Genomic DNA, 25,290 nt, shown 5'->3' with positions numbered 1-25,290 from the left:
GTTCTTTTGACTATTTTCAGAAATACCAAGGAAAAGGAAAGGGCATTTTTTAGGTTCCTGATTTGCTTTGCCGAGTTATCCAAAAATTGAATTTTCTGCAGACAAGTATGGGAGCTACTCAGCCCTCTCCTGCTTGACCCTAATCAGAGAAAACATCCAAGCTGCCATCTGCCTGTCCCCCTCAGTCTGTGACTGGCCCAAGAGACACCTACAGACCAGATTGTTTTCATGTTGTCTTGGCTCGGGGGGTTCCTGCAGGAATCGGAGACAGGGGAGCTGACATCTGATCAGAGGCAAACTCCTACTAACAGTAATCTCTGATATTGATTGAGCGCCTACTGATAACCAATCCCATTTCACCTATAAGAAAACTGAGGCCCAGAGAGGTTAAGGGACCCGGCGGTAAGCAGAGACACAGAACTGTGACCCTCACTTCCCCTGTGGCAGGCTTTGGAGCAGAGTGTGGGGGAGGGCAAGTAGCTTGGCCAGGGCCTCTGCCTGGCACAGATTCACACTGGGCCGGGCGGGGCATCTCAGAGGCTTTTGTTTCTGGTCCCCAAACTGTGAAATACAAGGGAACTAGGCAAGGTCCTTCATGTCAGAAATTCTCCTCAATCCCAACTCAGGAAGTGGGAATTTTCCACCTTCTTTAGCACCAGAAATGATAAACCCTGGGGCCCTGCACCCCTAGGCAGGGTCTGTGAAGGCCTCGGAGCCCTGGGCCGGGTCACAAGACCCCTTGGGCCAGCTGAGCTGCAAACCACGGACCCTCTGCCGGGTGACGTAATAGAGATAATGGCGCTCTTCTCATCGCCCCCTCGTCTCTGTCGCCACCCATGAGAAGGCAGCCTGGTGGGGTAAACTAAGTGCAGACTTTGGGTGGTCTGAGGCCAAACACTGCATTTCATAGTTCGGTGTCCTTCTGGAGGTTGGTGACCTCTCTAAAGTTCATTTTTCACTGTGACATCTGATGGGGTCACACCCAGTGTAACCATCTTACAGTGTTGCTTGGAGAATTAAGGGAGATCAGGTCTGTGAGTCTCCTGACACACAGTCAGCATCTCTAGTACCTTTGAATCATACAAATGTAATATATGTGTCTTGATCCAGAATGGCCTAGGGGTGAAGGCAGCCATGGTGTTGGATGGGACAGCCATATACAGTCCTAGTGCTTAAATTCGTAGAATTTTAAGAATCTTGGTCCAAATATACCAAAAACATTGCCCCAACTTTACTTGAACGCCTCCAGTGACAGGGAACTTACTACCGCAAAGAGCAATGCAATTCAGCAAACATTCAGTAATCAGCTGCGTTGCACTAGGACAGGGGATTCAGAGAAGCAAAGACTCTGTCCTACGTTTGAGGGGCTGACAATGTGGCAGTCAGGATGGGTGTAAAGAAAAAGAAAAGCGCACACTTGTGTGTGTGTCTGCATGTGTGTACGTATGTATGCACGTGCAAACAGCAAGCACTGGAATATGTATTAATAGAAAGTCGCTACAATGGTGAGACCCACCCTGGCACCAGAACCGACAGATTTAGAGAGGTGCCAATCACAGACTGTCAGAGCTGGAAGGACCTTACAAAATAATCTGTGTCATCACCTCTCTCCTTGCCCTACAGATGGAAACTGAGGGAGAAACCCGGAGAGGCAAAGCCACCTGCTCCAAGGCATGTACTGAGTCAGTGGCCCGGGGTGGGTCTAGTAATAATAATAACAGCAACAATAACAACTCTGATGGCAGCTGCCGGGGGTGGATGCCGGCTCCGTGCCAGCCCCGGGCTAGGCGTCTGATGCACTAGCTCATTTCACCCTCATGACACCCCCGAGGGGGCACGCTGTTACTATCCCCGCCTTGCAGGTGAGGAAGTGGAGGTTCAGGGGGAAGTGAGGAGCTGGGGTCAAGTCAGGTCTACCTGTCACCTCCCAGCCCTCCCGGCAGCCCCGGCCCCACGCTGGCACTTGGCCTCCAGGGCACCACTCCAGGAGCCCCATGGAGGGACAGATCGTGGCAGCGAGGAGCCCCCGGGGTCTGAGGAGGCAGCCCCTTAGCTGTCAGGAGATGGGAGTCAGGCAGGGGTTCATGAGCCCTTCCTGAGCCCCAACCTCCAGGCCCCTCCAGCGGGGTCTGCCTTATACACTTGACCATGATCAACTTGGCTCTTTCTTGGTTCTTTTCCTCTCTCTGGTGGCTTTGTGAGTGGTCACCCAGGTCCCCACTTATGAGACTGTGACCTTGGAAAAATCACTTCGCTGAGCCTCAGGTCCCTCATCTGTGAAATAGGCATAACAGGCCCCTCTCAGGATAGCCATGAGGATCAGAGAGGGAACGAGGTGCAGACCTCCCTAGCATAAACTGTAAAGCGCAGTGCCCATTGCCGCTAAGTAATTGGCACCGTGGGGTGGTGGCAAGTGCAGAGGAGGGGGCCGGGACGTTCGTGCACAACTTGGGGCAGGTCACCTCCCTCTCAGAGCTTTAGTTTCCTCACCTGTTTAGTGAAGGTTGGACTAAAAAATCTCTAAATGGCAAGATTCTTCCAGCTCAAAAATTCTACGGCTCTGACACCTCTTGTGGTACTTGGCGGTTTACAAAGCATTTCTGCGTTTGAGACCCCTGAGTCCTAATCCTACGCCATCCGCCCACTTAATAGCCGATAACCTTGTCCAAGGCACTTTACCTAAACGTTGACAAGCGACTGGCTGGAATCTGAGCCTGTTTCACTGTTTATTGAAATGAGAACAATGCTGTGAGCCCCCGCTTCTCACAGGACCCCGGGAGGCCCAAGGACTGAGAGCACTTTGCACAGTGTCCCAGGCCTGGCTCGCTGCTGAATTTTGCTGAAGCTCAGCTTCCTCATCTGTAAAATGGGGCTATCAGCGCCTGCCTAGAGTTGTTGTGAGGATTAAATGAGTTGATATTTGTTACGTACTCAGAGCAGAGCGGGCATATGGCAGACGATATACGCATTTGCTGTCAACATCATCCTCATCATTATTATTCATGCTTTCAGCAAATATTTCCTGAGCACCTGCCATGAGCCGGGCCCAGTGCTAGGAGGAGGGGATACAGTGGAGGGAAGACAGAGCCATTTTGTGCGGTCACAGTGCTCTCAACCTGGTGGGGAGAGACAGCTAAATGAGGTGTTTACATAAAGTATGCTGAGAGCCATTAATAAAGGGAGCACAGGGGCTGGAGCCCTTTCTGGAGACATGACCCAGCAGGGCCCAGGAAGACCTCCTGGAGGAGGTGACATTAAGCTGGATCTGAAGGATGAACAGCAGTCGGAAGGGCTCCTGTCCTATGTAGAGGGGGGAGTGGGCAGGGAGGCAGGAAGGTGGTCCCGCGGCTGTGGTGTGCTGGGGCCTGGGGAGCCTGGAGACAATTGTTACACTGTCGGGAATTTTGTGGGCTCATTGACATGTCATGTTGGACTTGAAATCAGCCATGGTGGGAATATGAACACCACGGAAATCTGCAAAGGCTACAAATTAGAGCTTTTTTTCCCCCAGAGAGCCAGTTGTTAACATTTGCCAGCACACCACTGCCTCTGTCTCCTCTCAATCGCCCAAAGAAGCCCACCCTCATCCAGGGGCCCCCGAGGGCAAAGGGCAGGGCAGCAGGGGCCAAAAGACCCAGTCCCACTCTTCCTTCTGCGAGCAGTGGTCCCCAGCAGTGGAGGGGACCCCGCGAGTATTTATCGCAAAACTGTTTACCAGGAGTCTACCCCACACCAGGGGCTTGTCGGTGAGTCCCATGAATTTGTCCCTCGAGCACAAGTTTCCACACCAGGACAGACAGACCCCAGACTGTTGTAAATCGGCAAAAAAAAAAAAGGCAGAAATGGAAGGAAACTGACGGATCTTTGCTTCCAGAGCAGCAGAGGCTTGGGAATAAGAGAAACTATTAAGGTCTTTCTGTCCGCCTTCTGAGGAGTTGGGGGACCACCTGAGATCCTGCAGGTGGAGGTACCAACATGGGACCCAGAGTGCCACCCTCCTCTGCTCTGCCTTCCCTCTGCCCCCCCATCTCCACCTCCTCGTGCCCCCCCCGCCTCTCCCCCTTCTGCATCTCCCCCTCCTCCACTTTCCTCTCCCTCCATCTCCCCCTCCCAGCACCTCCCCATCTCCTCCTCCTCGCACCTCCCTCCTACCTCCCCGCTCCTGTCTCTCCCCCTCCTGCCTCTCCCCTCCCTCCATTTTCCTCTCCCTCCATTTCCCCCTCCTGTACCTCCCCTCCCCGCACCTCCCCCTTCTACCTCCGCCTCTCCTGTGACTCCCCCTCCTGCCTCTCCCCCTCCCTCCATCTCAGGCACCATCATCTCCCCCACCTGGCTGCCTCAGCCCCCAGGCTCCCTGCCTCCAGATTTAGTTTAGGGGACTCCCTCAACCCAGCCAGAGGGATGGCACCAGTCGTACCCAACAACATCACGCTTCGGCTGTGTCAGGCGTGCTAGTGAAGAAGCCAAGAAGATGAGGTCTCCACACGAAAGCTGTACAGTTGAGATCACCTGGTGTGTGTGGGCAGGATGGAGGCTCCCCCAGGAAGCCTCTCGTGTACACTACACTTGGGCATACTCCCCACCTCCTGGGAGATACCTGAAGGCAGGTGCCAGCTCTCATTTACCACTATAGTCACACTACAGAGACAATACAGTGAGGTTCCAGTGTTCAAATCCCAGCTCCACCAGTTACTAGCTGTGTGACTCTAGATGAGTTACTTCACCTCCCAATGCCTCTGTTTTCTCGTCTATAAAATGGGGATAGTAACAGTACCTCCGTCTAAGATGGTTGTGGATCACATGAATTAATTCATGGAAAGCACTGCAATACTGCTTGGCCATCATAGTAAGCCCTCAAAAACAGAAGCTATTGTTATGTCCTGGTAGCTGACACACAGTAGGCACTCATAAACCAGTTGAATGAGTGAAGTGTAAACACTGATTATTGATTACACGTTGAAATGATATTTTAGATACACTAGGTGAAAAACATTATTAAAATTAATTTAACCTATGTCTTTTTCCTTTATTTAAAATGTGGCTACTAGAAAATGTAAAATTCCTTCCCGGCTTATATTATATTTCTATTGGACAGCACTGCTCTAAGCTGTGGGGAAAGTACAGAACAACCAACCAGGATTCATTAACAAGTAAATTGTAAGGAAGAAAAGGCAGAGTGAGAGACGTCAGGAAAATCTCTAGGTGAAAAGAAACTTAAGAGACATACCAACCAACTCGATGTGTAAAGTTGGATTCTGATTCATGAAAATAACTAAGGAAAAAAACAGTATGAAATGTACGAGACCATTAGAAATTGGAACACTGTCTGGATAGTCAATGCTGGTCGTGAGTGATTGTTAATTTCCTGTAGGTGTGAAAGTGGGTGTGTGGTTACTCTTTTTGAAAAAAGAGTCCTTATCTTTTAGAGAGGCACCCTGAAATATTTACAGATTGAATGTTAGGTGTGTGAGGTTTGTGTCAAATCATACAGGCAGGGTGGGGCAGGTTTAGGTATGGAAAAAACAAGATTGACCACGAGCTGGCAAATATCAGAGCTGAGAGTTTCCTGATGCTAGCCTGTCTGCTTGTGTACACATTCAAAACTTCCCCTAAGAATAAGCTAAAAAACAAAGAAAGAAAGAAAACCTGGCTTTTTTGGCCTGGTTCATATCCCAGCTCCACCTGTTAGCTGTGCCTCAGTTTGCTCATCTATCTGTGCAATAGGGATGACACCACTGGTGCCTACACTGCAGAGGATTATCTGTAATGTGCTTAGAAATGCACAAACAAAATAAACTTATTTCGCAGGCCCTTTTCACATTGTCACCAGTCTTCACAATACCCTCTTCAGGGGAGATTTATCCCCATTTTACCAAAAGGCTAAGTCGCCTGCCCCCGCTCATCCAGCCAGACAAAACCAAGACACGTCCCAGGTTCGCCTGGTCCCCGAGTCGAGGATGATGTGAACACTTGTGCTGGGAACACAGGGTCAACTTTTCCCGACCTCCGTGCTTCTCCAGTCTTGGCAGATTCGAGGTCCATTCCTCTGCAGATCAGCTCTAAGGAACGCGCTCCCCTCCCATTCCTGTCTGAAAAGATATAATATTGGCAGAACCCAGCGCTCTGGAATTCTGAAGGCTGGCTCCCTGGATTCCAAGGGGCTCCACCTCCCGCCGTGGAATTGGGCAGAGGGTGGTGGTCACGTGGCTGGGGCAAGGCTTTGACATGACTGTGGCCTTGACTTGGGCAGGACTGTGAGGGCAGGGCCAGAACCTGGGATGCTTGGAGGCTTCAGGGAGCCGGGCAGGGAGGCAGGGAGACACCTCTGCTGTGAGGAGATGAACCCCTGAAAACGCAGTGTGCTGATCCCATTGCCTCTGCTGGCATGCTTCTCAGAATGGGGAGCTTACTGCTGCCCATGGCACCTCATTTCCTCTTTAGGGACATGGTTGTGCAAAGGTCTCCAGAATCATCTCTTGCAATGCCTCTCTCTCCCAATGAGGCAATGAAGGCCCAGACACATCAAGGCATTTATCCAAGGCCATACCTAGTACTCAGTGACAGAGGCAGGACTAGAACCCAGGGCTCTGACCCCCGGACAATACTCCTTCCACTTCTTTGCTATAGAGTCTGAGACAATGGAAGGATCTCTGCTGGCTGAGAGGTCAGGGAAAGCTTCTTAGAGGAGATGACATTTGAGATGGTCCTTGAATGATGGCACTAGGATGTGGCTTGAGGTCTGAATTCTTTTTTTTCCTGCCCACCATGTCTGTGCTCTTCCCCGCTAATCTCACACTGAGGATGGAAAACAAATGGAATAGAAGTTTGTTGAATGAATGAACGAATGAATGAATGAATAAAATGGGCAGGAAGGCCACTCCTGGAGGTGAAAGGACCATGATATAGGTCCCTTCAGAGCCAAGTGCATGTGGTGGGGGGCCTTTAGACCCCAGATGTCACCGTGTGCAGGAAGGGACCAACTCCACCTGCCCCAAATTCGGTGTCCCTGCTGCTCCTCTTGCATGTGCCTTGCGCGGGACCCAAGCCACTTCGTGCCACTAAGGATTGTTTGTTCTCTGCGGCTGGCTCCAAGTCTCCGTTTACTGTGTCTTCCTCCTCCTTGTTTTGTAAACTGGGCTGGTTGGGAAGACAGGTCACGGCACACGCCTACATGTGGGGGAGGACTCTGGCCAGCGCTCTCTCTTCCCACCCTAGTGGGGCCAGTGCCACCCCTGGGCCACCAGGGACCTTCAGGGAGCTGGAGAGTCTGCGGGAGAAACGAGCATCCTCGGCACACCAAACCTGAGCTGTTCCCGAGGAATTGCTTTTTCTGGAAGACACACTCCCTCCAGACGGGCAGCCTTCCTTTATTCGAGGTTTTTAGTTTTGCTTTCTTGCAAGGATTTCTGTTTCCTCTCGTTGTAAATGATTTACATGCCCATGACAGGAACCCTGGAACACACAGGAAAGAGGACATCTTTATAATCACGCACAGGCAGCTGCTCCTCAGGCTTTGGCCTGTGCCCCCACACACACACCTTTGCATAGGCTGGGGGTATGGGGTTTGGGTTTTTAAACAGTTTCACACTTAGTAGCACACAGCTCTGTCTTCCACACAGGATGAGGGCAGACATGGGATGATAAAAAGGAGCCAGGGGCCTGGGTACCAGGATTCTAGGACATGGGTTCAAGGTTGAGCTCTGCCACTAACTGGCTGTGCGTCCTGGGAGAATGCCTGCCATCTCTGGGCCTCTGTGTCCACTTCTGTAACATGGGAAGGTCTGGTGTAATAGTGTCCAAGGCCCTTCCCACCCTAATACTCCAGGATCCTGTCAGGTTTGCCCAGAAAGAGTTTCCAGGGGTGGAAGGAAGAAGGAAGGGGGGCTATGCCTGGTACAAGAATCCCGTGCTCCAATTAAGGCAGTCCCTTAAGCAATGTTCCCCAAGGACCCCAGACCTGTGAGTGCCTCCAGACCCCTGGTCACCTCTGGCCAGGACCAGACCCCTAAGAGGCCACTCCAGCAGGAGACGGGTGTGGACTTGCTCTTCTCACAGGCTGGTATGTATTTGCTGTGTGGCTTTAAACATCACATCACCCCTCTGGGCCTCAGTTTCCCCCTCTGTAAGAGAGAGGGTGGGGGTAGGTTGGATATTTTCTTTTTAAGCAGCAGAACTCTTTCCGCCAATAAAATTGTTTGCTGAAACTTGCTGTAGAGCAGCGAGAAGAGGAAACCCTGACATATACAGAGCGTTAAAATGGTGTCAAGCGTTGTTCTAAGCGCTTCCCATCCATTGACTTCTCATCCTCACAGCAATCCCACAAAGTGGGTGCTACTAGCATCCCCATTTGACAGATGAAGAAACCGAGGGCCTGAGGGGTTCTGCTGCTGGTCCAAGGTTATACACAGCTACTAAGGGTTGGAGCTGAGATTCTGACCTACTCAGATCTCAGTCATGAAACTCCAGGTCCCTTGTCATGCCAACTCCTTGGGGACGTCTCCAGACACCCAGCCCACACTCTTCCACATTCATGCACATGTGCACACGCATGCACGCACACACACACACACACAGTGTGGCTGTTCCTCGGCAGCCTGCCTGTCAAGCTCCATTCAAGCCCCAAATCAAAGGCGGCTGGCGAGACTGAGAGACTAGGAGGTTTCCTGCCCCGGAAAACCCACATCACCAAAAAGCGTCCCAGTGCCCGAGGCCGCGGGGCTGCCCATTTCCCAGTCCTGTGCTGACCCGGCAGCCGCCCCCGTGCAGCCAGCTGAGCCCTGGTCTGAGCTGCCCCCTGCAGCCACCTGCAGAGATTCTTCCCTTGAGGGATGAAGTCACAGCACCCCCTCCAGGCCGGGGACAGCCAGGCCTGCAAGCCGCTTAATCCCTCAGCTATCCCGCGGGGGTGCCCTGCGCCAGGAACTTCACTGGGAGGGGAACAGTCTGGTGCAAGAGAAAGGACTTGGGATCTGGACTGGGGCAGACCTGGGTTTGAATCCTGGCCCTGCCTCTGGCTAGCTGTGTGAGCCTGAACCATCTCAGGCTACTTTGCTCAGCCTCCGCTTTCTTATCTGGAACACGGGAATAATGATGCATCAAACACACAGTGTGGTCTTGAGGATGTAACAGGTGGGGCACACAGGAAGTTCTTCCATTTCTGTTTGCTTCTACCCGGCAAGTGTGTCTGCTGGGGAGAAAAAGAGAAATAAGGATCACCCTGCCCGCTGTCAGTCAACAATCATTTTTTGAGCACCTACTAGGGGTTAGGCACATGACAGAGAAAGGAAGAAGCAACACATGCACCTCTAATAGACGTGCTCTAAATAAACATCATGGAGAAGGGAGACGAGGGAGTGGGGGCAGAGAACTCTGCTGCTTGAGGGGGTTCAACAAGAGAAAAAGAAACAGTAGGAGACATGTATTAAGAGATTTATTGTGAGGAATTGGTTTACATGATTGTAAGCGGCTGGCTAGGCAAGTCCAGAGTCCGTCCGGAAAGCCATCAGGAAGGTCAGGCCAGAACTCTCGGGCATGGACTGAAGCTGCTGTTCACAAGTGGAATTTCTTCTTCTTCTGGGAAACCCTGGTTCTGCTCTTAAGGCTTTTCGACTAATTAAATCAGGCCCACCCAGATAATCCAGGATAATCTCCCTTACTTAAAGTCAACTGATTATCACATCTACAGCAACACCTAGATCAGTGTTGGATTGAATAACGGGGCTGTGGCTTAGCCAAATTGACACATAAAACTGACCATCTCAGGACACTTGGGAGGCTCCACGGAAGGGTTAGTACCTGAGCCGGTCTCGACTTCATCAGGCAGAAGGGCAGAAGGGCAGAAGGGCAGAGGGGGCAGCCTCAGCAAAGGTAGAGGTGGGCCGGCCCTGTGGCTTAGTGGTTAAGTGTGTGCGCTCTGCTACTGGCAGCCCGGATTCGGATCCCGGGCACGCACCGACACTGCTTCTCTGGCCATGCCGATGCCGCGTCCCACATACAGCAACTAGAAGGATGTGCAGCTATGACATACAACTATCTGCTGGGGCTTTGGGGGAAAAATAAAAAAAAAAAAAAAAAAGCAAAGGTAGAGGTGAGGGGAACGTAAGAAATATCCTTGGGGAACGGGAGTGGTCACCGTGGCTGGAGCACTATGAAAATGTATTACATACAAAGGGATTGGAATAAAGGAGTGGTTAATAAATAATAACAAACAAATACAATGTATTTTTTAAAGGTGTCGTTATGACAACCATGGAACAACATGGAAAAATTCCCTTGATATGATCTTCCATTTAAAACCACAGGAGACGAAAGGATGGTTGAATGTGGATATGAAAAGAGCTGTGTTCAGGGGTAGAACTTGGAGATTTTAGTGTTTTTAAATGCCCTTTACTGTGGTTATGAGACTGAACTCAATGGGTTGTCTCTTGGTGAGCGCAGAGCCAAAAAGCACAACAAAAGCAGAAGTAGGTGAAGAAAGGTTTATTACTTGCACAAGCAATGGAGAACACGAGGGATCTCTCCCATAGTGTCTCCCCGAACAGGGGTGTGAGGGGTCCTTCTACTGTTAGATCAGAAGGAAGTTCTGAATATTTAGTCAAGGAAAAGGCGCAAGATCGGGGCTCCTTGTATAACCTCTGTGTTCTCCCTTGGCACATGTGTGGCGTGTATACATACTACCACATACATCGCATGATCTGAAAATGACAGCTTGGTCCCTCCCAGAGAAGGAGAATTTAAAATGACAATGAAATTATAATGGAGACGGTTCACTTCAGTTCACTTAAGAGCAGTCTGAGGTGGCTAGAACCGGCTCCAGCCAGCTTGCTTGTGGGCCCTTCTGTGGTTAGGCTCTTCCCGAACATTCATCTGTGAAACACTCAACAGATAATGTTAGTTTTTATCAGATCCTCAGTATCCCTTTCTTTGCCTGGCTCCCTGGTTACAGTTATATTATCTTTTATTTATTTTTTTATTATTTATTTTTTTGGTGGGGAAGATTGGCCCTGAGCTAACATCTGTTGCCAATTTTCCTCTTTCGGCTTGAGGAAGAATGCCACTGAGCTAACATCTGTGCCCATCTTCCCCTATTTTGTATATGGGATGCCACCACAGCATGGCTTGATGAGCACTCCTCTCTCCATCCAGCTGTGGAATCAGTGTCTGGAAACCTGAGCTGGTCTGTGAGCGGGAGAACAGGCCTCGTGGAAGGGCCTCCTCCTGACTCCCACCCCCTGGTGTGGCTGAAACAGACGGGCCCACTGGGTGGTGCAGGAAGATCGGGGCACATTCTGGAACATGGCCACCACGTGCTTCCTGCATTTGACACATGGTGACTCATCTACTTCTCACAGTGGCCCTAAGAAGTAGTGGCTATTTTTATACTAACCTTCATTTTACGGTGGAGAAAAATGAGGCACCATGAGGTTAAATAACAAGGCTGATGGAAGGCCACCAATGCCAGGTCTGCTCCGGAGCCCGTGAGCCAAACCGCAGGGCTGGGCCTCCCGGTTTGTGATGTGAGCTTCCAGCTGGAGACTTTAGAGCTGTTTCCACATTTGGTCATTCCGCATGCCCAGTTTCTGCCACATCTCTGCCACCTGTACCACTATTTCTTTAATAGTGACTTACTTTTGAACTACAACTTCGTATGGCCAACTTAAACGGAAAATGGGTAGCATTGTCATAAACTGTAAAAAATAAATATGATGGACTATAAACAATGTTATTACAGTCTGGCTGGATTCAAGGGGCCAGCCCAGGCCCAAGGCCTGCCTTCTTTGTTGAAAGGGGATTACAAATACCAGAGAGGTGTTGAAGACACACCAGCACTCCCTGAGACTTTCTCCTCAGCCTACCCTGGAGGGGTTATCTACCATCGGGGCCACAGCCCTCGCTGTGGGAAACAACTCCCTGCTCTAACATGCAACCATAAAATCCCGGACTGGTGTTGGCTACGAGGTCGGGGCTCCATACAAGGGAAAACTTCGCCCTTGGGAAAGTGATGCTGTGCATTCTGTGGCTGCCACAGTCTCCGAGCTCCTCAGACGCGGATTCTGGGGAAACCAAAATAGGCTCCCTCTGAGACTAAAGTGGAATTTGCTCCCGACAGCACCCACGTCCAGTGTTTATGTGATTCAACGAAGGGAAATATTTTTAAAGTAAGCCTTCTCGGACAGAATTCTGAGGGAGACAAAGTACAAGTGAATCAGAATGTTGGATGTTCCTTCTAAAGCATCAGTTTGAAAAATGAGGGAAAAACCCAGAAGCAGAGTCATCTCCTCTCCCACCCCCACCCCAGCCATGAGGATCAGAGTCTGGGGGGCGGGCATAGGTCCACACACGTGTCTCTGTAGATGAGGAAACCAAGGCCCAGGGGGGATAAAGGGACTCGCTCAAGATCACACAGAGTGCCACCCTCCTGACCACCGCCACGACCCCCGTGCCGATGTGTCCCCTCACCAAGCCCCCCTGCCCAATGCCTTTAAATGCTTCTCTGACATCTGAGTTTATACTTCCAGGATATATTAGTCAGGGTCGCAGTAGGAAAGAGGGCACATTCAAATTGGGTAATATGAAGAGAATGTTAACAGAGGGTCTGTTTACAGAGGTGTAGACAGCGTGTGGGGCACCACAGGGCCTCAGAGCTAGCCCAGCAAAGGCCTCAGCAGAGGTCCCACTGCACCCTCCCTTCCACCTGAGGCCTGAGCCAGGGAGAGGAGGTGGGAGTTACCAGAATCACCAGCCAGCCAGGTGGAAAGGCCCCTGGTAGTAGCCGGGAATTCCTGCCCAGGCCCAGCCAGTATGCCCCTGGAAGCCCCCAAGGGAGGGAACTGAGAGCCAGTGTCCCATCCTCAGCCTCCTGCTGGTGCCCCACTCGCCAAACCCAATGGGAAGCCAGAAGGCAGAGAGCCCGTGGTGTGGTGCCCACAGTGGGGCTGCGGGAGAGTGACCTGGAGCAGCCCTGGCATCCCACACAGAGGTCCTACCCCAGGGCACACCCCCGAAGAGATGCAGAGAAACAGCCAGAGTCGCCTCCAGACGCCCAACTTCTCTCATGTCCTAAACCACCTGCTCTCTGGATATTGGAGAGAGAAAAGCCCTCCACTTTGTTTTGAAAAGGAGAGCAAGGTTTACAGCCATTAGCAAGTAATTAGGATCCACCTGGGCTGACTCAGCCAGATCCAGGGACACCTAACCAGGTAGACCCATGAGGGAGGGCAGTGGACACCTCCCCAGGGTGCCTGAGCTGGGAGGCCCTCAGCGACCTGTGCCTGTCCAGATGGAGATGGGGGGCCTGCGGGCAGGCTGAGCTCCCCGGGCTGGACGACTCAGCTAGAGAAGGAGCCCCATGGGGGCAGGGGAAGCTCGTCTTCGCTCTTCCCCACTCAAGCTCCAGCACCCGAAAACCACTTGATAATTTTTGTTACAGAATGAGTGCATCAAACACGTGACCTCTGACCGCTAGTTGAATTTTCTTTCCCTGGGCCAGGCAGGGCCCCTCAGAAAGGCAATCTGCTAGGTCTTTCTTCCCTTCCCCCACCCCTCCTTGAAGGATCAGCAGGACTTTGCTGCTCATTGCATCTCTTGCAAGTTCCAAATGCTGACCTCAGCTCGGCTTACGGGTGTGGGTAAACATTTTCGGGGTGTTCATTGAGTATCTTCCTCTTCATTTCCTGCTTTACCACTCATCCACTTTTTACCTAATGTGTTCAAATTTCCTGAACCGTCCGCTGTCTTATCTCCACCTCCCGCAATTGAATTAGGAGAGCTGGGCTTCCGGAAGCCAGGCTTCTGGAAGCTAGCCAATCCCCTAGCTCAGGAGCGGCTGAAAGCTGGGGGAGGGCAGATCTGTGGCTACACCCACGAACACGCACACGCACCCATGCACCCAGGTTTCGCCTCCTTCCTAGACAAGAGCGAGAGGTCACGTGGGATCCTGGAGAGAGATGGAGGTCTGGCACCAGAAGGAGAGTTCAAGCCCCACCTCCAAGTCTTGCCAGCAAGGGCACCCTGACAAGTCACCCCAGCTCTCTGCACCTCGCTTCCTCCTCTGCAAGGCAAGTGTACAGCCGATGCCTACCTCCCTGGATGGGAGTGCAGGTAAACGTGAAGAGGGACAGAGAAAGGCTTTGTCGATAAGAGCCCACTGGGCAGAAAGGCTTACACCTCTCACCGGGGCTCAGGTGAGGGCCCGGCTCAGAATGGGAGAGCACGCTGTAGCCGTAACCCCCACGATGGTTGGGAAATACTCATCTGTGCCTGTCTCTGGGCTCGAAGCCCCAGGAGATCCTGTGTCTAGTTCTCCTCCATCGCACAGGGTGAGCCTGTCCTCCAGGCCCGACCCCTCCCCTGAGCTCTGGACCCCCACCTGGAGGTCTCAAGAGCATCTCAAACTTAACAGGGTCAAGTCTCAACACAGGACTCTCTCTCCAAGCCAGCCCTCCCCTTATTCCTTTCCTAGGAAACAGCAGCACCTGGGGGGACATCCTTGACACCTTCCTCACCCTCCTCCCCAACCCCTCCATGACCAGTCTTGCACCCGGCATGTCTCTAAACACCTCTGGAATTCATCCTCTCCGGTCTCCATCATCCCCTGCCTAGACTGATGGGCAGCACTTGCTAACTGGTCTCCCTGCTTCCACTCTGCCCCCACCACAATCCCGTGTCCCCCAGCAGCCACCAGGGCCTTCACAACAAGCTTCTTCCCACCTCAGGGACTTTGCACCTGCTGCTCCTTCCGCCCAGACATCCTCCTTACCACCACCCTCCTCTCACCCACTTTACTCCCGCTCACCCTCCGGTCTCATAGTAAATACCTCACTCACCTGCTCACCTCCTGCCCCAGGCTGGTTTAGGGCCCCGTGTTATATGCTGTCATGGGACCTTTCATTTTATTTCATTGCACTTATATCAGTTTGCAATGGTTAGTGACTGTCTGAGCAATGTCTGGCTTCTCCGGTAGACTGTAAGCCCTGAGGACAGACACTGTGCCTGTTCTCACCATGATGTCCCGAGCATCCAGTATACAGTAGATGCTTAATAAATCTTCGTTAAGTGAAGGCCTCCATTTCCCTTCGTTAGTGGAGCATACGCATGTTTTATGGTCCCCAGCCCCCATCTAACCATCTTTTCTCCTCCGGTCAGCCCAGGCGGGGCCTCACTCACGTCCCTTTCTGAGGCCAGATGTTCTCAGCCTGGAAGAGACTAATGTTCCTGTCTGTTCATGAGGACTCTGGGCCCATCATGGCCTCTTCTAGGTAAGTCAAAGGGATTCCTCGATTTACTATTTAAGGTCGGGGTGGGGCGGTGCAGACAACCTGGAGAACACCCAGGAGATGGCGACCCTCATCTCCTGGACAACAGTTGTAGCAACAAGCAGTATTAAATCCAAAGACAAAACCTCACAAGGGCTGGTGAGGCCAGTGTTCAAATCCCCGTAGGCCTGTTGGGGGCAGAGGGAGTGGATTGTTCTGTGGGGTTTGGGGGGATGTGTGCAGGAGGAGGACACATTACTGGTGGTCATATGTGAGCTTTTCCGGATGAACTTGGAAATGAATGAAGAGAGTGAGACTCTGAAGGCCACAACCAACGAAGCAGACAGAGATGTACCAGGTCACTGTGCCAGCTTCTCAGCCAGAGACATAGAGAGCAAGCCCTGTAACTCCCAATTACGTACCCCCGGGCCATCTTCTGAGGATCCTGTGGCTTCTCGGAGCCAACTATGGGCCAGGTGCCATCCCGTTGACTAGGGGTTGTCTTGCTGGGAAATTAACAAGTAGCATCTGGTGTGATCCTTCAGTCTCTAAAGACGGAGACCACCAGAGACAGCTCCCCCAGCCTGGGCACTGAGGAAACAGGGCTTCTGTAGCTGTGGAAATGCAGCCAAAGGCTGGACCAAGGGGAGGTCTTGCCTTCAGAGGCTCTGCAGAGAAGCCTGCCCACCTCCATGGGTCAGGAATCAAGGGCCCAGTGGGGACAGCTCATCTCTGTTCCCAGAGGTCTGAGGCCTCGGCTGGAAGACTCAAACGCTGGGGAACCAGAATAACCGAAGGCTTCACTGGGGCCAGAGGATCCACTTCCACGGCGGCAAGCTGGTTCCTGTCCACGGAGCCTCTCCACGCGGCTGCTTGAGGGTCCTCACAACATGGTGGCTGGGATCCCCCAGAGCAAGCCACCCAAGAGGCCAAGGAGGAAGCTGCAATGCCTGTAACGACCTAGTCACAGAAGTCACACACTGTCGCTGGCACCATGGGTGAGAAGCAAGTCACTAAGTCCGGCCGCATTCACCGGAAGAAGAATTAAACTCCACCCTTGGAAGGGAGGAAGATCAAAGACTATTAAAACCACCACTCCGCCAGGAGGGTCTTTCCAGAGCACATTCTCTATTCCATCAGCCCCTCCTTAAAGCCCTCGGGGGCAAAGCCTCACTTTCCTAACATCCAGTGATGACCGTCCTTATCCCCTTATTCAACCTTGCCACTTCCCACCTCCCAGTCCAACATCTAGTCCGCCTTCTGGAACATGCCAGAGGCTCCCCCACTTCTGTGCCTCTGCCTGGTCTGCCCCCCCTCCTTTTTGTCCCCTGTTGTCATGCTCCTTGTCCCTCGAGACCCAGCTCCAGGGTGACCTTCAACCTTCTCCATCTCCCCCACCCAATTCCGTGTCCCTTGCCCCTCCCCCCACCCCTCGGCACTTGTCACACACTGCCTGCAGGTGTCAGGAGCTCGGGCAGGGCAGGGGACACGGGTATTCCCCTCTGGTCCCCTGCAGCATGGAGAACACGCTCAAGACACATTTAGAGAACGATTGCATTGATGAACGAGTTAATTGCAGGTCCCCAGTCTGGCCCCTCAAAGCCAGCCAGCCGCTCCAGGAAGTAGACAGACTTTTCCCGGGAAAGCCCAGAGGCGATCAGCAGATTCTTTCCCACAATTTTTTGTTCACCTCCTCGACCATGAGCCTGCCCAACAATCAACCACCAGGAAGAGCCCTCACCTCCACCTCCCCCGGCCCACCCCACGGGCGCTAGGAAAATGCCCAACTGTCCTGCACCTGGGATGTGCTTTCGGCTTCTCGACGTGTCCTCATGCCCACTCTCTCATTTGACCCTGCAACAGCTGTGCAAAGCAACCAGGAAGACAGCAATACTCTACTCCAAAGAAAAAAAAAAATGGAAGCTCAGAGAGGTCAAGCAATTTGCCCAAGACCACACAGCTAGGACTGAAACTTACGTCTGTCCAAGCCCCATGCCTCTTCACTGAGGTAGGGATGAATTAGCCTTAACAGCAACACTTCTAGAAAGTGAACTGCCCCATGGTCTGAGTCTCACCCAAGACTGAAAGAGGAGCCAGTGGGTTCATGATGAAGTCACCACAGGAGCAAGAAAGTGCAAACAGGGGTGCTGGAGATTGACATTGGTTGTTTTCATCAGTTCACGAAAACAGATACTTCTTCATGTTTATTGAACGACTACAGCGCTTGGGGCTTTTTGCACATTGTCTGCGATCCCCATCACAACCCTGAGAAGTAGATTTTGTTATTCCCATTTTACAAGGTAGGTCATTGAGGTTCAGAGAGGTTAATTCACTTATCTAAGGTCACACAGCTAATGGATAGCTGGGATTTGAACCCAGGAGACTGTCTGGCTCCAAAGCCCCTGCCCTCCCTTTCCATCACACAACCTCTGATCACCAATGCTTCACTGATGGAGGGTACAGAAGCATGATGCCGCCCTCTGCCAGAAGGAGACAGGGAGTGGGCAGATGCGCCATGGTCTTGGAGCCAGACTGGAATCTTCCTATCTGGAATGACATCATTTTTGTTCTCTAATAAATTACTGACCCATAGCCAGACCCTGAGAGGCTGACAGATGACCAGCTCCCTTGGGAGGGGCCTGGGCGATAAGGAAGGAATGTGCTATGTATCATCCCATCGTGGAAGCTTCAAGGAGGTCCAGGGTCCAAACCTCGTGATTGTTCGTGCTGGGGATGACGCTGGCCAAGGGAACGTCCCAGCGGAGCTGCGAGGTGAAGAACACGAGCTCTCAGTTTAGACCCAGGGAGGAGACACCTCTCTGAGACCCCAGGGAGGCAGGGAGTCCCCGAGCACGGCGCAGAAAAGGCCTGAGTCCCCCTGACTTCATCTTCTGGAAGCTGTTGCTGAACAGACGGGCTGTCCTGTCCCCCCTCCTTCTGCACCAGCCGTTTCTCCTTCTTCTTGTGAGCTGAAGGTGTAACAGCCTCTTTTCCACTTTCTTTCAGTGCCGACGTGCTCAACATCACCTCGCAAGTCCTTGCGCCTGCTCTCAATGGGACCCTCTCCCAGAGCAGTACCTGCTTCCCATCTGAGTGGTGGAGCTGGCTCAACTCCATCCAGGCCCCCTTCCTCTGGGCCCTGTTCGTGCTGGCGGCCTTCGAGAACCTCTTTGTCCTCAGTGTCTTCTGCCTGCACAAGAGCAGCTGCACGGTGGCGGAGATCTACCTGGGCAACCTGGCCGCAGCGGACCTGATCCTGGCCTGTGGGCTGCCCTTCTGGGCCATCACCATCGCCAACAATTTCGACTGGCTCTTTGGGGAGTTCCTCTGCCGCGTGTTGAACACCATACTCTACATGAATCTCTACAGCAGCATCTCTTTCCTGATGCTGGTGAGCATCGACCGTTACCTGGCCCTGGTGAAAACCATGTCCATGGGCCGGATGCGCGGGGTGCGCTGGGCCAAACTCTACAGCCTGGTGATCTGGGGGTGCGCGTTGCTCCTGAGCTCGCCCATGCTGGCCTTCCGGACCATGAGGGAGTACAGAGACGAGGGACACAACGTCACTGCCTGCATCATCATTTACCCATCCCGCACCTGGGAGGTGTTCACCAACATCCTCCTGAACTTCGTGGGCTTCCTGTTGCCCCTGTGCGTCATCAGCTTCTGCACGGTGCAGATCATGGGGGTGCTGCGCAACAACGAGATGCAGAAGTTCAAGGAGATCCAGACAGAGAGGAAGGCCACGGTGCTCGTCCTGGCCGTGCTGCTGCTGTTCGTCGTCTGCTGGCTGCCCTTCCAGATCAGCACCTTCCTGGACACGCTGCTGCGCCTCGAAATCCTCTCCAGCTGCTGGGACGAGCACGTCATCGACGTCTTCACGCAGATCTCCTCCTACGTGGCCTACAGCAACAGCTGCCTCAACCCGCTGGTGTATGTGATCGTGGGCAAACGCTTCCGCAAGAAGTCGCGGGAGGTGTACCAGGGACTGTGCCAGAAAGGGGGCTGCATGTCGGAGCCCAACAAGACGGAGAGCTCCCTGGGCACGCTGCGGACCTCCGTCTCGGTGGAACGCCAGATTCACAAATTACCAGAGTGGGTGGGGAGCAGCCCACCTGTGGGAGTGGATGCCAGCAGGGCTACGAGTAATGCGCGTGAGGATTGATGGACAGCTGCTCTTCAGGATGTGCCTGAGGAGGAAAGGAAGGCATCCCATGTGCGACCTTGGGCACGAGGCAGTGTCTCCATTAAAACACAGGAGCATAATTTGCCTGCCCAAGTTGCCGTATGCAAGGCTGTGAGGATGGGGTGACCTTATGCACCGCAAGGGCTCCATAAATACGACAGTATTATTGTTCTTACTTGCTGCCACCCCTGGGCCAGTCTGCTCCTTCCCGGGAGTGGAGGGGACCTGGGGGCAGGGACAGGAGTGACTGAGCTTTTCTCCCACGTGGTGACCCACCCTGCCCCAGCGTGACAGCTCAGATCTCCAGAAGAACTGTCATCCCGGCTTTGGTGCAGTGGCTGAATGCACACACAAGGCCTGGCTGAATTTTTGCCTTAGGTCTCTTACATCCACTCAGCTGGGACTTTGGAGGATGGTTTCTCAGACTGATGAAGGTTAAACTCTGAGGGATCCCTGGTAGGAACCCAGAGACCAGGACTCTGTGGCTCCCCTCGCTCATGGACAAGGTGGCCTGAGCCAACAAAGAACCCAATAAGCACTTATCCAGCACTTGCTGTATACGCAGCACTGAGCACTGTGGCAAGAGGGAAGAAAGAGACAGTGCGCCCTCTGTCTTGAAGGAACTCGCAGACTCACATGGGGATGACAGCGCATGTGCAACCACCAGAAGGCTGTTCTACAACTGGTCAACCATGGCACTGCGGGCGGTGCAGGGGAGAGGGGTGAGGAGCCTGGCATCCCGGCTCAGCTGACAACTAGTTGCACATTGCGTTGTCCCTGCCTCAGTTTCCTCCTCTGTAATAAGATGTTGGTGTACCTGGAAAAGTCAAAGGTGCTATGTAGACATGAGGCTTTATCATGCACACAGAACACAGATAAATTTCTTATCAGGAAAAAGACACAGGTGTAGCACAGCTCTGTAGAGGGGAATCAGTGTTGTAGCTAATGGTTGTGTAAAGCGCCTGTCAGTGTCTAGCACACAGTAGGCGCTCAATGGTCTTAGCCCCCTGCCACCTTTCCTTCCCCTGGCTCTGGCCCCCACCGCCCAACATGTGCACAAACAGGCATTTTGGAGGAAGGCCACTTCCTCACCGTTGGATTTGTGACGAGGCAGAGAGAAGGTTCCTGATCCGACTGGTCCAGGGAACCCCAGGGCTCAGAGCCTCAGCAACTAAGGGGCACCAACCAAAGGTTTATCTGAAGGTGGCCCAGCGGGGGCCACCCCAGGGCGGCAGACCAATGATACAGGCACGCAGGTCATTTACCCCAAAGCTTTGCTCCCGGGACCAACCTCCCTTACACAGTGGGCTGAGCGCCTCCCAGGTGTCACCCACAGCCCTGGGCCAGCAAGGCCTGCGTCCCAGCTGGGATGCCTGGGCCGGGGCGCTTGTGAAAGTGAAGAAGCCCTGGGGACACGGCCCCACACAAGGAACAGGTCCACGCTGAGATGGGAAAACGCACTCCCCAGGCGGCCTCCCAGCTGATCATTTGCCCAAAGAACCAGCGAAGGACCGCCGCTCTGCCTCTGGTGGGCGGGGCAGGGGCGGGGCAGGCCAGGGATGGGCCGAGCGGAGGGTGGGTCCCAGGTGTCAGGGAGGAGGAAACTGGACCAGCAGCCTTGGCCAGAGGCTTAAGAGACAGCCCTGCCTCCCAAGCCCCAGGTCCTCCAGGAAAAATTCCTTTCTTTTTCTAGGCATCTTAAAATCCACCTGCTGTGGCCGGCACCGTGCCAAGCCCCCAGGGAGACAGGGAGGACGCACCACCCAGGCTCCAAGACCCAGCCACTTAGAACCAAGGCAGGGAGGGCCACTCAGTAGCAATGGACTTGGGAGCTACCCAGGATGGTAAGGCAGGCACGCCCGGGCAGCGCGCACTCGCTCAATAAAATAAATGAGTATTTATCAGCGGACTCTCCCTGGAGAGGATAGAAGCTGGAGGACCGGGGGTTTGGGATGGCAAAGAGCGCATAAGTCTTGACCAAGTCAGCTCTGGGCTTTAAAACAAAAAGAGTCATAAAAGATTCCCTCCCATCCCAGCTTTTCTCGCCCCTCTGCCCACACCCCTCTGCCCCAATAAACATACACACTTGTAGCTGCAGAAAGAAAACAGGTGAAGTAAGAGGTAGGAACGTTTAGTATTAAAATGAAGCTAAGCCATGCGCTATTGTGAATGAAAAAAAAGGAGGCTGCGCTTTGTAATGTGCGGCACTCATTCCTCAGAGGGTGTGCGATGGTCTGAGAGTCTCATACGAGCAGAGCCACATCACAGCCCTGGGCTCCTAATAGTCATTCAAGGGTCCGTGTGTGGTTTGAGGAGCAGCCGGTCTGTGGGAGGGGAGCTGCCCTGGGGGTTGTGTTGATACTGTGATAAAGAACATCTGTCCTGTGAAAGACCCAAAGATGCTGTTACATTGTAGAGGAAGCATTTCACATCCGATGAGAAAACGGATGTAACCTGTCTTTTCTGTACCGCGTAATAAACAGATGAGGAGTTTTTGCACAACTCTCTCGTTTGTGACAATTCCCAAAACCCTGAGTTTTGTCAGGGACACTGCCGTGGAAGTCAGAAGCCCTGGGGGGGGGTTCCATTTTTTCCCACTCAACCTACTTTAGGGCTTCTGTCCTGTAGATCAATGGTGTCCCAGTTTTAGGGATTGTGTATCCCTGTAAGCAAAAGAATTTTAATTACACATACCCAATGTGTATACTTATTAACATGTATTAAATGTACTTTCTAAAATATAAGTACTCAAGTAGAAATTTAAGAAAATTTAGCAGGGTTTGAATATTTTCCCCCATCCTACAGTCCTACCTTGGTAACTCATTACCAAGCTCCCATCAGGTGCCCTTGAGGCCCCATGAGGCCCTAGAAGCATAAGGATGGCAGCCATTCAATCATTCATGCATGCAATATGTATTTATTGAGGGCCTTCCATTTGACCTCCCCTTCAAATCAGGAGTGTCCTCTACAATGTCTAGATTAAACAGCTGTCTAGCCACTGCTTGCATACTCCCAGTGATGGGGAACTCGTTACCCACTCCATTTGGGGACCCCTTCATTATTCATGTATTCATTCATTCACTCATTCAATAAGCAGAACTTGCATCTTGTGTCTACAGAAATGCACTGCTCCGTCTACACATGCATCCATCCATGCCAGAAACCCGGGGCTCATCACTGAATGCACCCTCTCCTTCGTCCCTTCCACCTAGTCGATCAGCACCCCCTTTAGATTCCGCTGAAGTGTTTCCTGGATCTATCTGCTTCTTTCTGTGTCTAACTGTCGTCTCTCATTGGTCTCCCATCTCTGATATTAACTACCATCATCTCCCAATTCTTATTCTCCACTCTACAGCCAATGATGTCTTTTAAGAATGTGAATACAATCGTAAGGAGACCAAAATAAATAACAGTGTTTAGGAGCCAAGGCTGTGGGATCAGGCAGACCTGGATTCCAGTTTCTAGTTCTGGCTCAGGCTTTTATCTACTATGTGGTCTTGGGTATCTCACATATCCTGTCTGAGTCTATGTTTATATCTGTAAAATGGGGATAATAAGGGCATCTACCTCACAGAACTGTTAACAAGATCAGTGTATGAAAGTGTTTAGCACAGTGCCTGGTGTATAGTTGGCACTCAACATGTGTGAGCTGCCATGATGGTGACGATGATGGTGATGATGATGGCTGTGATGAAGATGATGGTGATGACAATGGTGATGATGGTGATGATGACAGCTGTGATGAACATGATGGTGATGATGATAGTGATGACTATGGTGATGGCAACGGCTGTGATGAAGATGATGGTGAGGGTGATGATGGCACTTTCTAACAGGAAACTTCAATAATGTCCCACCGCTCTTGGGATAAAGTTCCATCCATAACGTGGCTTGCAAGATCCTTCATGAGCTGGCCCCTGCCTTGTCTCTTTCCCTCTCTCTCGTCTCTGGCTCATTCTCTACCCTCCAGCCATATTGGACACAGGTGCCTGGAGAAAGCCCAGCAGATAGTCCATTCTCCCTTCAATGCCCACACTTTCCACCCAGCCTGCACCCCTCACCGAGGCCCTGAGCTTGAAGAAAGTTGCCCACAAGTGCCGGAGGAAGCCCACTCACTTGAGGGACTTTGTTCACAGATGTGAACATGACTCAAGGAAGTCTGCAATCCAGATGGAAGCCACCTGGCTGGAAATTTGAGCAGGGCTGTCGGCAGACTGAGACCGGCTGGGAGAGCCTCCCTCCTGCCTCCTCCCTCCACAGCCAGGCAACCCGAGCGGCCCCTCCTCTCCTGACCCTCCTTGGCCCCAGCAAGCTGGGGCAACGGGAAGAAGCCCAGGGGGGCCTCTGGTGTTCTTGGAACCAAGCAACGGGCCCAGCTCCTGAGTCTGCCCTGGCCAGAGCGGGTGAGGGCCCAGTTTTCAGAAGCGCAAACTGAATGCCAGGTGACCCAAAGGGAATAATGCTAGTGATGATGGCTACCATTGATGTATGAAGCCACTTGAGTGGAGTCTTCATGATTCAGAAAGTGAAGTCTCGATTTGTAGACCCCAGCAATGTGCTCTGCTATCTCCCTGTTACTCAATCCCTGAGCCCATTGCAGAGCCTCACACAGCTCTGACCTCTAGCCAAGCCGCGGGAGGATGTGGGGGTCAGGGATGAGCAAGGAGGTCGTGGTTTGGCAATAGCAATGGCTGAAAGTGTAATGATTTGTCTGCGGTTTTTTGGCTGAGGTCGAAGGAGCCCCTTGAAAATGTCTCACACTGTGCTGAGCATTTTTTTAGAGTTGACCTCATGACCACACAGGCAGGCAGGTGCTCAGATCATCACCCGTTCCAACAGACGTGGAAACTGAGGCCCCAAGAGGGAAGTAACTTGCTAAGGCCTTGTGGTTCTTCAGGAGGGTGCTCCAGAAGCCCACCTGCTCCTGGTGTGTTCCTGCCTTAACACACAGATGCAAATTCTGTCACCGAGAAAGCCCTCGAAGTGCCTTCTTGCATGAAGAGCTTCTGAGCCTGGGGTTGGGCGGTTTCCGCCCCAGTAAACAGACTTTGCATCTTCTAGGCCTTGTGAATCCTCGCCTCCTGCAGAATCAGCTCCCAGAGACTGATGGCTGCCCCCTTGCACTGAGATTTTGTAATAGCAGCCTCATTGAGATATAATTCACATGCCGTATGGTTCACCCATTCCAGTGGCTTTTAGTATCTTCACAGAGTTATGCAACCATCACTGCTCTCTCATTCCAGAACACATCCATCACCCCCCAATGAAACCCCATACCCATTAGCAGTCACTTCCCACTCCTCCCTGCCCACAGCCTCTGGTAGCCACTAACCTTCTCGCTGTCCCTGGATCTGCCGGTTCTGGACATTTCACATAGATGGAATGACGCAATACGCACCTTTTGTGCCTGGATTCTTTCACCTAGCTGACCCTGAGATACAATATTTGATTGTAGGGGAAGAACTTTGGAGGCCAGGCCTTGAGTCCCTACCATGCCACTTACTCACCGTGTGATCTCAACAAACCACTTTACTCATTCCCCACCCTCACCTCTGGCTTTTGGCCTCAGTTTCCTCATCTGGAAAATGGGAAGATAATGCAACAAATATGCGTATCTCCCCCAGAGCTAATGACTCTGGAAAGGGGGCTTTGTAGACTACGATGGGCAGCAGCAACACAACAGGGCTGCCCTGGGTTTGGAGCCAGGTTCCTGGGTCACATCCCAGCTCTGCCACTTCCTGGCTGCAGGAGCTTGGACAACATCAGTTAACTTCTCTGAGTTTCTGGTTTTTCGCCTGTAAAATGAGGATCCAGGTGTTGTGAAGATTAAGTGAGATAAAGCTGTTCTAA

At 52.4% G+C, this 25,290-nt stretch overlaps 1 protein-coding gene across 3 annotated transcripts in view; it reads left to right on the top strand.

The window, feature by feature from the left end:
* BDKRB2 (bradykinin receptor B2) overlaps window positions 1–22,035 on the top strand; it is a 29,325-nt gene extending 7,290 nt beyond the window's left edge. The window contains exons 2-4 of one of the 3 annotated variants that reach the window (XM_087447744.1): window positions 13,893–14,057; window positions 15,145–15,257; window positions 18,261–22,035. In XM_087447744.1, coding sequence (XP_087303870.1) covers window positions 15,184–15,257; window positions 18,261–19,419 — 1,233 coding nt within the window. In that variant the 5' untranslated portion in view covers window positions 13,893–14,057; window positions 15,145–15,183 and the 3' untranslated portion in view covers window positions 19,420–22,035. Of the gene's footprint in view, window positions 1–13,892; window positions 14,101–15,144; window positions 15,258–18,260 lie in introns of all 3 variants that reach the window. The other 2 variants (XM_087447745.1, XM_087447746.1) reach the window with 2 other exon arrangements.
* Window positions 22,036–25,290: the final 3,255 nt, after the last annotated feature.

The sequence above is a fragment of the Ceratotherium simum genome, chromosome 24 (assembly GCF_057802395.1).
Source record: "Ceratotherium simum simum isolate JZ-2026a chromosome 24, ASM5780239v1, whole genome shotgun sequence".
Taxonomy (NCBI): domain Eukaryota; kingdom Metazoa; phylum Chordata; class Mammalia; order Perissodactyla; family Rhinocerotidae; genus Ceratotherium; species Ceratotherium simum.
This window is presented reverse-complemented; position numbering and strand designations above follow the sequence as displayed.